Source organism: Balaenoptera borealis (assembly GCF_965194805.1).
Source record: "Balaenoptera borealis genome assembly, chromosome: 2".
Classification (NCBI taxonomy): domain Eukaryota; kingdom Metazoa; phylum Chordata; class Mammalia; order Artiodactyla; family Balaenopteridae; genus Balaenoptera; species Balaenoptera borealis.
In genome coordinates this window covers 175238170-175256510 of record NC_138867.1, presented here as the reverse complement: position 1 = coordinate 175256510, position 18341 = coordinate 175238170, and the positions used below count along the sequence as shown (strand labels likewise).

Below are 18341 nucleotides of genomic sequence, written 5' to 3'. Positions count from 1 at the left end.
ATGTGCCTAGAGCCCGTGCTCCGCAGCAAGAGAAGCCACCGCAGTGAGAAGCCCGCGCAACCCAATGAAGACCCAATGCAGCCAAAAGTAAATAAATAAATAAATTAAAAAAAAATTCTTATAAACATACAACCTACTGTGACTGGATCACGAAAACAGAAAATCTGAATCGCTAAATAAGGAGTAAGGGGGTTGAATCAGTAATCAAAAGCCTCCCAACAAAGGAAAGTCCAGGACCAGATGCCTTCACTGCTGAATTCTACCAAAGATTTAAAGAAGAATTAATACCAACTCTTCTCAAACTCTTGCAACAACTTGGAGAGAAGGAAACACTTCCAAACTCATTTTATGAGGCCAGCATTACCGATACCAAAGCCAGACAAGGACACTACAAGAATAGGAAATAACAAGCCAATACCCCTGATGAACATAGATGTAAAAATCCTCTACAAAATAAAAGAAACCAAATTCACAGCACATTAGAAGGCTTATACAACATGATCAAGTTGGATTTATCCCTGGGATGCAAGGATGGTTCCACATATGCAAATCAATAAATGTGTTACACCAAATTAACTAAATAAAGGAAAAAAATTATATGATCACCTCAACAGATGCAGAAAAAGCATTTGACAATTAACATCCTTTCGTGATAAAAACTCTAAACAAATTAGGTATAGAACGAATATACCTCAACACAATAAAAACCATACATGACAAGCCTATAGGCAACGTCATAGTGAATGGTGAAGAGACCTCTTCCAGAACTGTGGCATCTAGAAAGGGACTGAGGGGGAGGGTGCCCCCTCCTGCAGGCAGGCTATGCCAGGGGGCTCAGGTTGCGCTCGGTCATGTCTCAAGGAGGTCTCCGTAGCCGTGCTGAGCTCATGGGGGGCTGTTTCCAGGACTGAAGGCACAATGGACAGCTGGGTGGAGGGCCACATGCTCAGGTCCTGGGAGAGCCTCTGTTTTCAGGAGAGCCCAGTACCTGGTGGTAATTACAGCTCTAATGGCATAAAGTGTGGGCCAAGGAGGGGAGTTCCTTGCATAGAAGTAAAGTTTGTAAGGAAAGAATATGTTGCCTTCCAAACACAAAAACAACCGAGGAGATGCTGTGAGTGCTAAGAGGGACAACAGCTATTTCTTCATGGTGTCAGGGAGGGAACAGCCCCTTGTTTACCATGTAATTTTTAGGAATTTAACCAGTGTCAGGGCCTTATTTATGGATGGGCTAATGACCCATCCACTTTCCATGAGCTCCTTTTTTCAGTATTTGTATGTCCTCAAATGAACTTCCTCAGAGGAGAATGTCATTAATGTAATGTCATACCTGTGCTCCCAGAGCAAGGTCGATACAGCTCACATCCTGCCCGCAGAGACTGTGTGCAGTGACAGTGGTGTTCAGGTTCCCCAAGGTTAACCAGGTAAAAGTGTATCACACCCCTTAAGAGGTGAAGGCCAACTGAAGCTGAGAGACAGTTGAAACAGGCACTGAACACAACAGACTTAACCAAATCCGTGAGAGCAGGATATTTACCAGCTGCTGATTGGATAGTCAGTAATTTCCATAATGTTGGGGACTGGGTACAGGGGTTTGTGTGGTGAGACCACAAACTCAAGGTAAACCACTGTGAGGTGTCATTCATTCTTTTTTTTTTTTTTTTAATTTTATTGAAGTATAGTTGATTTACAACGTTGTGTTAGTTTCAGGTGTATAGCAAGGTGATTCAATTATACATATGATATATTCATTCTTTTTCAGATTCTTTTCTCATATAGGTTATCACACAATATTGAGTAGAGTTCCCTGTGCTATACAGTAGGTCCTTGTTGGTTATCTGTCTTACATATAGTAGTATATGTAAATCCCAAGCTCCTGATTTATCCCTCCCCCCAACGATTCCCCTTTGGTAACCATAAGTTTGCTCTCAATATCTGTAAGTCTGTTTCTGTTTGGTAAATAAGTTCATTTGTATCATTTTTTAAAATTATGATATTTGTCTTTCTCTGTCTGACTTACTTCACTTAGTATGACAATCTCTAGGTCCATCCATGTTGCTGCAAATGGCATTATTTCATTCTTTTTTTATGGCTGAGTAATATTCCACTGTATACATGTACCACATCTTCTTTATCCATTCCTCTGTTGATAGACATTTAGATTGCTTCCATGGCTTGGCTACCGTAAATAGTGCTGCAGTGAACACTGGGATGCACGTATCTTTTTGAATTATGATTTTCTCCAGATATATGCCCAGGAATGGGGTTGCTGGATCATATGTTAGTTCTACTTTTAGTTTTTAAGGAACCTCCATAATGTTTTCCATAGTGGTTGTACCAAGTGCCATTCCTTCTTTTCATGTTTTAGAACAGGCCAAATTCAGCTGTGTAAAGGAGAAGTGCTGCGAGTAATCACCTCTTCACGAAATAATTTTTTGTAACGGTTTTCAATCCTTCAAAGCCCTGTTTAATTTACTTTGGCACATATTATATTATTTACCTGGGGGATAAATCTGTGGGGTCCCATTTTGTCAAGCCAATTTGGAATTGGCAAAAACATTATTTAAGGACTTCCCTGGTGGTGCAGTGGTTAAGAATCTGCCTGCCAATGCAGGGGACACGGGTTCCAGCCCTGATCTGGGAAGATCTCACATGCCATGGAGCAACTAAGCCCATGTGCCACAACTACTGAGCCTGCGCTCTAGAGCCCGTGAGCCACAATTACTGAGCCCGTGTGCCACAACTACCAAAGCCCGTGTGTCTAGAGCCCATGCTCCGCAACAAGAGAAGCCACTGCAATGAGAAGCCCGCACACCACAACGAAGAGTAGTCCCCACTTGCTGCAACTAGAGAAAGCCCACGTGCAGCAACGAAGACCCAATGCAGTCAAAAATAAATAAATAAATAAATTTATTTTAAAAAATTATTTAATTTTAATTTGTGAATCATTAGTTCAGAGCTTTCCTGTTCACTATAGGATACTTTAGGACAAATGAATCCTATGACCATGGGGTCTTTAGGCAAGTTGGTGGATGGTTAAGGTGAGACATGCTTATTTGCCTCCTATTTTATTTTATTTTTTTAATATTTATATATTTTTGGAATAATGTTTTTATTGCAAAATAATACATAGAATTATAAAGGAAACAAATTATGTAGAAATATAGTTATCAAAATATTTTTTAAATGTGCGATATAGCACATGTAGTTTTTATTAACACAGTAAAGTTTACTGTCTATCAGTGGGTCTTATAGCTTTGGTAATTTTTTTTTTTTTAAATATGGAACGCTTCATGAATTTGCGTGTCATCCCTGCGCAGGGGCCATGTTAATCTTCTCTGTATCATTCCAATTTTAGTATATGTGCTGCCGAAGCGAGCACTGTCCCCTACTTTATATTCAGTAACTCCTCTAAGATTATTGGGAATCTTAGGTCATCTTAGATAATCTTAGAGATTATCTTACCTTGCTTAAGTTTAGTGGGATCCTAATATAACTGTAACTTGAGACCCAGTATTATTTGCATGAAGGTTTGTGAATCAATGCAATATAGCAGATGACAAAATTAATTCAGAAACTATGTTGTAGAGGCCCCAGAAACCAGACAGTGCCCCTTTATCTTTTCTGTTGTGTGAATTATATATTTTAGATTTCCAGTTGGGTTAAATTGTGGACCTTTGTTTCAGTATTTTTTCACTTATTTCCTCTCTCCTGTCCTTCCCTGTTTCAGTTTTTCGGTCACTGTATATACTTCGGGGGAGAGGGTGACCTCTCTACCCTGGTATTTATAAAATTTTTCCCTCCAGAGGGCCTCACATTAGTGCCATGAGGAATAGGGGTCTCCTCCAGGACAACGTGTTGCTTTATAGGGTTTAAGGACCCTAGGTTTAAGTCAGTTTGAACTAATCCCTTGGCTGTGCCACAAGGATGCCATGGGTGTTGTCCCCTGTAACTCTGAGGGTCAGGAGCTTTGTTGCAGTAGAGACAGGGGCAGCAGCAGAGGTCCTTAAGGGTCCTGGTGCGCCCCCCTGGTATTAGGAGGGCAGATTCAGCCTGCCATCTATTGGCTGCCTTTCCCCCTCTCTTCTTTTTTTCTGTCTTTTTAAATGACTGTTCTTTCAAAAGCAACACTCAATGGAGCCACCTCTTGCACAGGGCATAGTCTCTCTCTCTCACCCCTCACTGGGGTATGTTGGGGCCAAGCCTGCCTCTGTCACAGCTTCACTCTAACACACAGATAAATCCTGGCAAAGGTATCAACCCAGGACTAATACAAGGAGGGCGCCCATCCCATACTGCTGCTCCCCAAAGCCTAGGAATTCTTGAAACTGCCAACTCTGGTCGGCTGAATCTAAAACTGAGTCCTGGTATGGTCAACAACGCAACACAGGCAGCACAGCTCACAGCACGAGGTTCCTGGCACCCAGCAGCCCATGGCGCCGGCCGCCATCGGACAGCAGAGCAGGTGAGCGAGTCAGAGCAAGAGAAGACAGACCCACGGGTGGTGGTCATGTCTGGCCATGCTGCTCACCACACCAATTGTTCTTGCCACCTGCACAGGTGTGATTTCCATGTTGAGACTGATGCTGGTGTGTCATGCAAATACACACACACTCAGGGTAGGAAAAAGCCTATGACCGGGACTTCCCTGGTGGTCCAGTGGTTAAGGCTCCGCTCTCCCAATGCAGGGGTCATAGGTTCGATCCCTGGTCAGGGAACTAGGATCCCGCATGCCACCCAGTTGGGCCAAAAAAAAAAAAAAAAAAGTCTATGACCCACGTAATTGAGGTCTTGGGGGGAGGGCAGGGCTGGCCTCTCAAGCAGCTCTGAAATGGCTTCAGAAAGCAAGGAAAGGAGCCTGGCCTGGATTTTTATCATGGCTAGGGGACCTTAAAGAAAAAATATTCAGTGACACTTGTCAAAGAGGTAAAGCAGATTTTATCCAGAACCCCTGGGACAGGTACAGAGACCACTGCGATGGGATTTCACAGCCGGGGAGAAATGAGACTAGGCTCAACTCTGAATACAGCATGTGGAAGTGGGAATTCATGGGCAGAGAGCAATTTGGGGGGGGTGGTCAGTGGATGGAAAATTACTAAAAGAAAAACCAGGGATTAGTGGGTCTGGATAAACTGACCTAACAGGATTCTTACTGAAGTCAGGCCAGGGTGATCACAGATCACCTGAGCAATGGTGGCAATGTAGGAACCCAATCAGATACAGAAGGCGATCAGACATGGGGAGCTGGGGAATTCTGGTTTAACTGACGCAGCAGGGTTTCTGGTAAAACTGGATTTCACGAGGAACTACACAGATAGGCCTGGGAGAAGGTTTAGGGTCAGAACCAAAGATTCTCTGGTCAAGCAAAGAATCTCTGTCGGGGGTTGGGCCAGGATAAGAGTTCTGCACACAGACAGGGGCTTGTGCGGCTGGAATGTGAAACTAATGCCAGAGGACTACAGACTTTGTTATCGGCTTTTCCGGGCGTGGACACAAGGGGAAAAGAGAAGGGAGGCGTAAGCTGTCGGTAAACATCAAAAAACGTGGTGTCTGTACAAACACAGAGAACAGACTTGTGGTTGCCAAGGGGGAGGGGGGTTGGGGAAAGAAAGGACTGGGAGTGTGGGATGAGCAGACGCAAGCTGTGATATATAGAACGGATAAACAACAAGGTCCTACTGTGTAACACAGGGAACTATATTCAATATCCTGTGATAAACCATAACGGAAAAGAATATGAAAAAGAATGTATATAGGTATAACTGAATCACTTTGCTGTACAGCAGAAATTAACACAACATTGTATACCAACTATACTTTAATCAAGTTTTAAAAATGTGGAGTTTGACTACTCATTATAAGGACAAACTTGGGTATGAAAAATATGAATTCAGAATGGCTTGTTTTTATATAAAGAAACATTAACAGGAAGCTCAAGAAATGATTAAAACTGTGTATTTGCAGTGGCTGGAGTAACAATGCTGGAGGGGACCAGGATAGGTGGGCAGTGACTTTGCTTAAGTTAGGCTTTTGTATCTCACAGGTTTATTGAAAATAAGCAAAGTATATACACCCTGTGTTACTATTTAATAGTCTTTCTTTAATTTTAACTTTTGTACATAGGAAACTATTGTTAAGATTTAATTCCTTTGAACACGAATGGTTACAAAAGTATAAACCATAATTTTCAAATCCCTTGCTAACTAAAATGACCAGGTGCATCCTAGTTTGTCCCTTCCCTGTATCTCACATGGGGGAGGGTGGTATTTTCAGAAATCCATATAACATTATAATGCAACAAGGGTTTGGGTTTAGTTCTTTAAATGCAGTAGAATTTTCAAAGATTTATGTAAGCTTTGATTAGCTGTCCTCACATCAATTGCTTTAGCTTTTTTTTTGGCTGTGCTGCACGGCTTGCGGGATCTTAGTTCCGTGACCAGGGACTGAACCAGCAGTGAAAGCCCCGAGTCCTAACCACTGGACTGCCAGGGAGTTCCCTGCTTTAGCCTTTTAAATTTCAATATTCTCTAAGGACATACACAAACACTGATGTAAAATGGAACACATACCTGAAAACGTAAACACATTCATCTCACATCTTGAGGTTCTCTTCCCTAAAAGGAACAAAAATTCTATTTAGTTCCACAATTTTCTTGCCTTACCGACATCATATCTCTCAATCAACTTAGAATTTTCTTTAAGCCCAAGAAACTAAAAATGTTATTTCCCACACAGGGAATTAATTACAAAGTGCTAAGGGAAACTACAGCCAAAGGGCTGCACTATTCAATGGATAAAAGAATCCAGAGGAAAGAGACACAAATATTGGAATCAGCACAGATAAGCAGCCAGCGTCCCACAGGACAGAAGGAGCCTGTATGAAAGTTTAACACACACTAGGCTCTCCTGGTTGAGACAGAACCACTGGACCAGGTCAGTCCCTGGTGAAGGAGGGTGGGGGCACCTAAGCAGCCACAGGGATGGACTCTGGGAACGCCACACGCCCTCCTCTCCCTGGGGAATACTGGAACCACTCCCTTTTTCAGGCTTCCATTCCCACAGTGAGAAAACTCTCAGCAGAATTCAATTTAAGATTCTGACCCAAAAGAACTCCCAAATTCATGACCCCTAACCCAGGACACAGAACTCCTGTCACAGACTTTCTCAATGTAAACAAATTACACTCTGAGCGCAGCTACACTGTGGATGCAAAACTCCAACCTAGGGCTTCCCTGGTGGCGCAGTGGTTAAGAATTCGCCTGCCAATGCAGGGGACACGGGTTCGAGCCCTGGTCTGGGAAGATCCCACATGCCGCGGAGCAACTAGGCCCGTGAGCCACAACTACTGAGCCTGCACTCTAGAGCCTGCAAGCCACAACTACTGAAGCCCATGCGCCTAGATCCCGTGCTCCACAACAAGAGAAGCCACCGCAATGAGAAGCCCGTGCACCACAACGAAGAGTAGCCCCCGCTTGCCGCAACTAGAGAAAAGCCCGCGCGCAGCAACAAAGACCCAACTCAGCCATAAATAAATAAATAAATAAATTTATATTTAAAAAACCCCAACAACTCCAGCCTATACCTAGAAACAGACCTGGGGAAACCACGGTTACAACCTCAAAAGGGGCATCACCAACCCATCTCCCCCCAAACCCTTTCTGCCATGTGCACTTGTATCCCCAGCTTTCCAGGGCTCTGTAGCTTCTCTCAGCTTAAAGGCTCCTTCCATGGTGGGTGTGAGCAGGTAGGACACCTGCTGGGCTCTCCAAGAAGAACCAGCTGGGCCTTCAAGTACTTCCCTTTGCAGCCTCAAGGGGGCCTCACCTTGAGTCACTGACCTCAGGCCTCTGCTCCCAGTCACATTGCTTTGGACCACACGATGCTATTTTAAATGACCCCAGTGGTTGAAGAATCCAGCAAAATCACACAAACCTCGTGTTTATGTAGAAAGGAGGGAAGAAAATTGTAAGGCATTTTCCTAGTTCAACAAGAAAACGCATAAGTATCTATTACTCTCAGAAAATAATGATATTAATTAATTATTATTTCCACAGCAAGAAATTGTTTTATAAAAACACAATGGGGGGGGTAAATTAGGAGTTTGGGATTAAAATATACACACTACTATATATAAAACAGATAACTAACAAGGACCTACTGTATAGCACAGGGAACTATACTCAATATCAATAACCTGTAATGGAAAAGCATCTAAAAAGTATATACACATATATTCACATATAAATATACACATATATATGTATATATATGACTGGATCACTTGACTGTACATCTGAAACTAACACATTGTAAATCAACTATATTTCAATAAAAAAATTTTTAAAACTGTACTTGAACACCTCAAGCCTAAGCCCTGGAATTGCATTTGAACAACCCTCCGCCCCCACAAAAAAACCCAAAACAAAAAGAACAGACCTCAGGATATTACTACACCTGCTCAGGGAGGGAAGAAAAAAGAAACAAGAATTTTTAACGCCATGTAATACAAGAATATTTTCTTTTTTCTGAAACTCACCTATTTCTTGCCTCTTTGGAAAATGCTATCGTTCAAGCTCCAATGCTTACATAAATTTTAATTTTTTGAATAACTGAGGCTCACATACATGAATATATCTTTCCAGGGTGACAAACCCAGGGAGGGGAAGTGCTGACAGGAGAGAACACCCAGGAACGTTTCCAAAGAGGAAACTCTACCCAAAGGACTACCCATAGGATGTCTGTGCCCAGGAAAGACCCTCGAGGAGAAGCACAAGGATTTCATACAATGTAGTTCTGAAACAGGAGGGAAGGGGTCACGGCACAACCTTTAAAAGAATGACATAGCCTGAGGACACGACATAAACTGATTAGAACAGAATAGGTCCAAGATGGCAGACAAGTTGACTTCCACTAGACCTTGAGCCTCAGTATACACTCATTGTAACACAGTCACAGGTGCCATGACAGTTCCAAGGCCGAGCATAAAGGTCAAAAAGTGGGCGGTGGCCCAATTCCTGGAAATCCCCACCCCTTCTCCAAAATAGCTGGAATACCCCTCCCACTCATTAGCCTATGAAATTATCCACCCCTATAAAAACGGCCAACCCCACACCCTGGTGCCACTCTCACCTTCTGAGATGGCCCACACTCTGTCTGTGGAGTGTCTCCACTTCTTACCTATCACTTTGTCTCTCACTGAATTATTTCTGCGATGAGACATCAAGAACCTGAGCTTCATTAAGTCCTGAGACCAGGTGTGAGATCTCAGTTAAAAGACAGTGGGTTCAAGTCCCAATCTGAGTTACACGGTTTCAGTTCCAGGTGCTTATTCTCAGATTGCCTCTCATGGAAAACATCCACAGCAAATATAAATCCTTAAAGAAGAGCCACCCATGACTCTTTAGAATAAGGATAGGGACTTCCCTGGTGGCGCAGTGGTTAAGAATCCGCCTGCCAATGCAGTGGACATGGGTTCGAGCCCTGGTCCGGGAAGATCCCACATGTCGCGGAGCAACTAAGCCCGTGCACCACAACTACTGAGCCTGTGCTCTAGAGCCGGCGAGCGACAACTACTGAGCCTGTGAGCCACAACTACTGAAGCCCGTGCGCCTAGAGCCCATGCTCCGCAACAAGAGAAGCCACTGCAATGAGAAGCCCGTGCGCCGCAACGAAGAGTAACCCCCGCTCGCCGCAACTAGAGGAAGCCCACGTGCAGCAACGAAGACCCAACACAGCCAAAAATAAATAAATTTTTTTTAAACAAAGAAAAAGGATAAACAATTAAAATATTGGGTCTGTTTGAAATACACCAGGGAGAACGAAGAGTTGATAATGATGCTCCGAATTGAAGACGAAAAGCTGGCTGTGGGAATGAGGGAGGGATGTGGAAATTTAGGGATTTATTGCCAGTTTTAGGAAGAGCTAATCTGGGAATTAGTCTGGATCCTGGATTTGAGACCCTGCTCTCCAAACATTTGGAAAACTCAGGAGAAAACGAGTGCCCCCTGGGAAGAAAGGAGAAACTGGGACCCCACAGACCACAGCTCCTCCCGCGCACGAACCACAGAGACGGAGTCACGACTGTCCCCTGATAACCCTCCCCGTGGTTACCACACATTCTAGAGGAGTCGCGGGGCTGCGGGCGCAGAGCTGCCCAGAGAGGCTCCAGGCTTAAGTCACCGCCTGCAGTGACGGCACAGGACGCCCGGGGTCCCGGCTGCCGACCCAGCCGCGCCACTGCGACAGCCGGAGGGAATGAGGTCTGAACGGCGCCCCCTGCGATTTTGGGTCCGCAGACTCCCGAGTTTACCGCGCCGGGAGGCCCACGTCCCGCTACGGCCGGTTCAGACTGTCCCTCCCCCCTGTCCTGGGACACCTGGCCCAGCACACTCACCATTTCCCGGCTTTGGGCTCCTCCGGCGTCTTCCCACAGACTCCCGCGGCCCCTGCAGCACATATTGAAGCTTCAGCGGACACACCTGAGACGCGTAAACGCAGACGAGATTCCACGCAAAGCGTGGCCACAAGCGTCCACGCAGTTTGCAGAACGTGGCCCACCCACTTTCCCCTGCTGCGCCCCTGATTGGACAGTTCGCAAGCACCCGCCCCCCTTTCTGCTGAGTGACAACGGGTCAGGAGGTCACATGATTGAGCAGAATCAGTTTCCACAAGTGGGCGGGAACTTGTCCCTTCCAGCGACGTTTGCCTTTAAACCACACTTGTCACTGGCCCTAGAGGGACAGTGGCGTCTTCCTCAGATCTTTCAGATTGTGGGGACACAGGTGTGCTCAGGGAATTCCAGAGTCAGATTCCGGAACAACCGACGTCCTTATCCAAAGCAAGAGGGGCGCCCTGGTCAGGCCAACTGGGAAAAGAGGGTTTGCGGTCCTCCACGGGGCAATACTTGGCACAGGCTGTGAGGCCACTCAGGATACTGTGACCCTTGTTTACAGACACACTGAAAAATGACCTCACCATGTGTAATAAAGAGTCTGGCTCCATTTTTATCTTTGTTGACAGCGTTGAGGCCGTCACTTTTCCCTCTCCACACATGTGGTATTTTAGCTAGAGAATCCCCTGGCCTCCCAAGCACTTGACTCTGGTGGGAGGTTTGAACCCTGCAGCCCTTGCCTGGGAACAGGGACTCTTCTCCCACCAATCATAATTTGTGAGATGTGTTCAACAATACTCTCAGGTATACATTTTACGCTAGAAGGAAATTTATTTTAGTTTCAGAGTGTGTGCCTAGAAATTTTGAAATTAAACGGCTATGATATCCCTAAGGCAATCCAGTTGCTATTTTTTTAAATAAATTTATTTATTTGTTTATTTTTGGCTGCATTGGGTCTTCGGTGCTGCGTGCAACTAGGGAAGCCCCTAGTTACTGTTTTTACCAATATAACAAAAAACAATAAGTTTTGGGGACTTCCCTGGTGGCACAGTGGTTAAGAATCCACATGCCAATGCAGGGGACACGGGTTCGATCCCTGGTGCCGCGGAGCAACTAAGCCCCTGCGCCACAACTACTGAAGACTACCTGCCACAACTAGTGAAAACCGAGCGCCTAGAGCACGTGCTCCACAACAAGAGAAGACACCGCAGTGAGAAGTCCGTGTGCTGCAACTAGAGAAAGCCCGCAGGCAGCAAAGAAGACCCAATGCAGCCAAAAATAAATTAAAAAAAAAACCAAAACGAGGTATAATTGACATAGAACATTATATATTAAAAAAAAAACACAATAAGTTTTGGAAATGTGGGATATACTTGAAAACTTTTAATATTCTTAACACATTGGTTCAAAACTTCTACTGCATTTATTTATCTGAATAGTTTTATTGAGGTAAAATACACATACCATACACTGCATCCCTTTAATGTGTACAAGTCAATGGTTTTCAGTACATTCACAGATATGTTCAATCAGCACAATTTTTGAACATTTTTGTCACCTCTAAAAGAAACCCCGGTACCCTTTAAATATCACTTCCCTATCTTCCCATCTTCCTCCTCCAAGCCAGAGTTGTAGGCAACCTCTAATCTTTCTGTTTCTATAGATTTCCCTGTTCTGGAGTTATATACTAATGGAATCATATGAAGTATTGTCTTTGTAATTAACTTCAGTTGCTTAGCATAACTTTTTCAAGGAACATCTATGTGGTAGCATGTATGGATACCTCATTCATCTTTATGGCTGAATAATATTCCACTGTATGCGTAAAACACATTTTCTTTATTTACTCATTCCTTAATGGACATTTAGTTTGTTTCCACCTTTTGGCTATTATGAATAATGTTGCAATAAACTTTCGTGTACAAGTTTTTGTTTGGACATATTTTCATTTCTATTGGGCATATATCTAGGAATGAATTGATGGGTCCTATGGTAATTCTAGGTTTAATTTCTGAGGAATTGCCAGATTTGTTTTCCAAAGTCGTTGCACCATTTTATATTCCCACCGGCAGTGGTTGAGGGTTCCAATTTTCCCATATCATCCACAAAACTTTTATTATCTCACTTTTTTAACTCTAGCTATCCTAGTGATTGTGAAGTGGTATCTCATTTTTTAAAATATATTTATTTATTTGGTTGCACCGGCTCTTATTTGCGGCAGGTGGGCTCCTTAGTTGTGGCATGCATGTGGGTTCCCTGACCAGGGATCGAACCCCAGCCCCCTGCATTGGGAGCATGGAGTCTTAACCACTGCACCACCAGGGAAGTCCCTCTCATTGGGGTTTTGATTTGAATTTCTTTGATGGCTAGTGCAAGCATCTTTTAATGTGTTCTTGACCATTTGTACATTTTCCTTTAAAAATGTCTATTTACATTCTTTCATATTTTAAAATTGGGTTAGTTGACTTATTATTGAGTTATTAGTGTTCTTTATATACCTTCAATACAAATCCCTTAGATATTTTATTTGCAAAACTTTCTTCCATTCTGTGGGCTGTGTTTTCCCTCTCTTGCTTTAAAATTTTAACTTTTAACACATACTATGAAGTTTACATCTTAGATGTCCAGTTCAGTAGTGAGAAGTACACTGACATTGGGAAATCAATCTCAGAAGTGTTTTCGTCTTTCAAAACTGAAAATCTATACATATTAAACAACCTCTCCCCACTTCCCTTTCCCCCAGGCCCTACCAACCACCATTCTACTTTCTGTCTCTATGAATTTCACTATTCTAGGTACTTCATACAAGTGGATTCATATAGTAGTTGTCCATTTTTGACTGGCTTATTTCACTTAGCATGATGTTCTCATTTCACCCATGTTACAGCATATGTTAGAATTTCCTTTCTTTTTTCTAAATCTGAATAAAATTCCATTCTATGTATACACTAAATTTTGTTATCCATTTTTGATGGACACATGAGTTGCTACCACCTTTTGGCTCATGAATAACACTCCTGTGAACAAGGGTGTAGAAATATCTGAGTCCTGGGAGTATATACCCAGAAGCAGTATTGCTGGATCACATGGTACTTTGAATATAATTTTTGAGGAACTGCCATAGTGTTTTTTTTGTTTGTTTGTTTTTGTGGGGGTTTTGTGTGTGTGTGTGTGTGTGTGTGTGTGTTTTGGTCGCATTGCCCAGCTTGCAGGATCTTAGTTCTTCCACCAGGGATTGAACCAGGCCCCGAGCAGTGAAAGCGCGGAGTCCTAACCACTGGACCACCAGGGAATTCCCATGCCATACTGTTTTCTAAAGTGGCTGCAACGGGCTTCCCTGGTGGCACAGTGGTTAAGAATCCACCTGCCAATGCAGGGGACACGGGTTCGAGCCCTGGTCCAGGAAGATCCTACATGCTGCGGAGCAACTAAGCCCATGCGCCAGAACTACTGAACCCGAGTGCTGCAACTACTGAAGCCCGCGTGCCTAGAGCCCGGGCTCCACAACAAGAGAAGCCACCACAACGTGAAGACCACACATCACAACGAAGAGTAGCCCCCGCTTGCCGCAACTGAAGAAAGCCTAGGCGCAGCAAGGAAGACCCAATGCAGCCAAAAATAAATAAGTATATAAATAAATAAATAAAAAATAAATAAAGTGGCTGCACCATTCTATATTCCCACAACAGTAAACCTGGGTCCCAATGTGTGTTTTCACTTTTTTGATAGTATACTCTGAAGTACAAAAGTTAATAATTTTGATTAAATTCAAGTTGTCTTTTTTTTTTTTGGTGTCATCTTGAATAATTTTGTGCCAAATCCAAGGTCATGAATATTTTCCTCCATATACATATATATTTTGGCCGTGCCACTGGGCATGCAAGGATCTTAGTTCACAGACCAAGAATTGAACCTGTGCCCCCTGCAGTGGAAGTGCAGAGTCTTAACCACTGGACCTCCAGGGAAGTCCCTACATTTTTTTCTAAGAGTATTAAGGTTTAACCTCTTATATTTAGGTCTTTGATCCATTTTGGTAAATTACTGTATGTGGTGTGATGTAAACGTCCACTTCATTCTTTTGCATGTGGCTATCCACTCATCCCAGTGCCAACTTTTAAGAATATTCTTTTCCCATTCTTGGCATTGTGTTTGAAAACCAGTTGACCACAGACAGATGGGTTTATTTATGAAATCTCATTCTATTCCAATGATTTATATGTCCATCCCTGTGTCATTACCACACTACCTTCATTACCATTGTTCAGCAGAAAGTTTTGGAATAAGGAAATGTGAGTCCTCCTACTTGATTTTTGCTTTCACTGTTTTATTCTGGATACCTTGCAATTCTATCTGAATTTTTGAAACAGTTTAACAATTTCTATAAAGAAGTCAGTTGGGATTCTGACAGAGATTGCACTGAATCTGTGGATCATTTGGAGGAGTATTGCCATCTCAAAATATTGTCTTCCAATGTACGTACATGGGAGGTTATACCATGTAATTAGATCTTTAATTTTGCTCAACAATGTTTTGTGGATTTCGGAGTTTTTGCTTGGTATCTCTTTTGTTAAATTTAGTCCTAACTATTTTATTCATATTTATTGCGGTACAGTTGATTTACAATGTTGTGTTAGTTTCAGGTGTACAGCAAAGTGAATCAGTTATACATATACATATATCCACTCTTTTTTTAGATTATTTTCCCATATAGGCCATCACAGAGTATTGAGAAGAGTTTCCTGTGCTATACAGTAGGCTCTTATTAGCCATGTATTTTATACATAGTAGCATTTAAATGTCAATCCCAATCTCCCAATTTATCCCTCTCCCCTATTTTATTCATTTTTATGCTCTTGTGAATGGATTTTTAAAATTTCATTTTCAGATTTTTTGTTGTAAGTGATTAGAAATAGAACGTATTTTTATATATTGATCTTGTACCCTACAACCTTGCCAAACTCGATTATCATTTCTAATAGTTTTTTTAAAAAAGTGGATTCCCGGGCTTCCCTGGTGGCGCAGTGGTTGAGAATCTGCCTGCCGGTGCGGGGGACACGGGTTCGAGCCCTGGTCTGGGGGGATCCCACATGCCGCGGAGCAGCTGGGCCCCGTGAGCCACGGCTGCTGAGCCTGCGCGTCTGGAGCCTGTGCTCCGCAACGGGAGAGGCCGCGATGGTGAGAGGCCCGCGCACCGCGATGAGGAGTGGCCCCCGCTTGCCGCAAATGGAGAAAGCCCTCGCACAGAAACGAAGACCCAACACAGCCATAAATAAATAAAAATTAAAAAAAAAAAAAAAAAAAAAAAAAAGTGGATTCCTTAGAGTTTTCTATTTACAGGATACATCATCTACATGTAGAGACAGGATTACTTTCTCTTATCCAACTTGGATTCATTTTATTTCCTTTTCATTCATTTATTCATTGCACAATTGTCCTGGCTAAAACCCCCAGGGTATTGTCAAATAGAAATGATAAGAGCAGATATCATTGTTTCCTTCCTGATATTCAGGGGAAAGCATCCAGTTTTTCACCAATTAAATATAATATCAGCTGTGATTTTTTTCATCGATGCTCATTTTCATGTGAAGGAAATCTCTATCAATACCTGGTTTGCTGAGGGTTTTTATCACGAGAGGGTGCTGGAGGTTGTCAACTACAGCTGACCCTTGAACAATGCAGGGGTTAGAGGTGCTGTCCCCAGGCAGTCAAAAATCTACATATAACTATTGACTCCCCCAAAACTTTATTAATAGACTACTGTTGACCAGATAACATAAACAGCTGATTAGCACATATTTTGTATGTAATATGTACTGTATACTGTATTATTACAAGAAAGTAAGCAAGAGAAAAGAAAATATTATTAAGAAAATCATAAGGAAAATACATTTACAGTACTGTACTGTATTTATCAATACCATAAGTTTATGTCTTCTGTTTACAAGATGAATTGTCTATCAGTACCTCCATCAATATTGTCTTATATGATACAAAACGCTGTGATGTTATATGTATTACTAACACGACATCAAAAGTGAAAAGATAGGGCTTCCCTGGTGGCGCAGTGGTTGAGAATCTGCCTGCCAATGCAGGGGACACGGGTTCGAGCCCTAGTCTGGGAAGATCCCACATGCCGTAGAACAGCTAGGCCCGTGAGCCACAATTACTGAGCCTGCGCGTCTGGAGCCTGTGCTCCGCAATAAGAGAGGCCGCGATAGTGAGAGGCCCGCGCACCGCGACGAAGAGTGGCCCCCACCTGCCACAACTAGAGAAAGCCCTCGCACAGAAACGAAGACCCAACACAGCCATAAATAAATAAATAAACAAATAAATTTCAAAAAAAATTTAAAAAAAATGAAAAGATAACGTGAAAAAGAAATTCATAATTGTAAGTATAATGATTCATGCACTGATAATGAAGAAATGGCAATATGATTGCTTTATCGTAGCCTAGTGTAATGGATACAGTTGCTTCATGGTAGCCTAGCCTATAACTAATGAATGAATCATTATAAAATTTTTCTCATGTATTATGGTCATATTCATAATACAGTATTGAAAACATTGTTCCATTTTTTTAAAAAACCACTTATCTGTGATCATAGGCTGATATGCAGTTTCTCCAATTACGAGAGAGAAGCATACTGTATGGTAATGTAATTCTTTGAAAGCAAAGTTATAAAACAGTAATAAAATTTACACATCATTAATTTTATATTAAATATCACTCACTTTATACCTAGGTAAGGATAGGCTTTCCACTTCCATACAAGTCTTACAGATGATAATAATTAAGAGATGATGACAATAATGACACAAAAACATCTCATACAGTTCTTGCCACACAGTTATTAGATTTTCACATGAAGACATTCACACACATATACAATAAAGTTGATTAACTGTACAGTATGATGAATATTTACTATTCATTAAGTGGAAGTGAATCATCATAAAGGGTCTTCATCCTTGTCTTCACATTGAGTAGACTGAAGAGGAGGAAGAATAGGAGGGGGTGGTCTAGCTCTCTGAGGGATGGCAAAGGTGGAAGAGGTGGAGGAGGTGGAAGGGAAGGCAGGAGAGGTGTAATTTTATGGAAATACATTGTAATTTCTGTCTGACTCTTTTACTTATTCATTTCTCTAAAAATGTTTCATTCATTTCTAAAAAAATGTTTCTATAGTACCAATTCTTCTTCCACCATTTGCTTTAGTTTCAGTGCCTGTATCATAGAAGGGTCCATGTCAAAAAGAAGTCAAAAGCAGCCTTTTTTTTGTTTGTTTTTTGGCTGCGTTGGGTCTTTGTTGCTGCGCGTGGGCTTTTCTCTGGTTGTGGCGAGCAGGGGCTACTCTTCGTTGCCATGTGTGGGCTTCTCAATGCAGTGGCTTCTCTTGTTTCGGAGCATGGGCTCTAGGCACGCAGGCTTCAGTAGTTGTGGCGTGCAGGCTTAGCTGCTCCATAGCATGTGGGATCCTCCCAGACCAGGGATCGAATTGTGCTGCATCTTAGCCACTGCACCACCAGGGAAGTCCAAAAGGCCTTTAAGTCTTCACCACTCTATGAACCCCATGAAAGCCTGGAAGTAGATGCCATCATTGTTATAGAAAAAGCCGTGAAAGCCCAAACAATAAATTGCTGCTGGAGAAAACTGTGTCCAGATGTTGTGCATGACCCCACAAGATTTATGACAGAGCCTAGATCTTGAATTTCTCCAAAATCCATATCTTGAAACCCTTCACCCCACCAACGAATTTTTTTTGCCATACCCACAATCTCTTTCATGATTTCCTTGATTTGCTCTGTCATAAATCTTGTGGGGTCATGCACAACATCTGGACACAGTTTTCTCCAGCAGCAATTTATTGTTTGGGCTTTCACGGCTTTTTCTATAACAATGATGGCATCTTTGATGGTGCAATACTTCCAGGCTTTCATGATGTTCTCTCTTTTG

The 18341-nt window shown here is 42.6% G+C and overlaps 1 protein-coding gene across 2 annotated transcripts in view; it reads right to left on the bottom strand.

Moving 5' to 3' along the window:
- The window catches only part of LOC309624695 (uncharacterized protein), a 49984-nt gene extending 39436 nt beyond the window's left edge, over window positions 1-10548 (bottom strand). Inside the window, exons 1-2 of one of the 2 annotated variants that reach the window (XM_082383080.1) lie at window positions 10394-10534; window positions 6570-6614 (exon numbers count right to left, since the gene is read on the bottom strand). In XM_082383080.1, the coding sequence (XP_082239206.1) occupies window positions 6570-6587 (18 nt within the window). In that variant the 5' untranslated portion in view covers window positions 6588-6614; window positions 10394-10534. Of the gene's footprint in view, window positions 1-6569; window positions 6615-10393 lie in introns of both variants that reach the window. The other variant, XM_082383079.1, reaches the window with a different exon arrangement.
- Between the last annotated feature and the right edge of the window lie 7793 nt (window positions 10549-18341).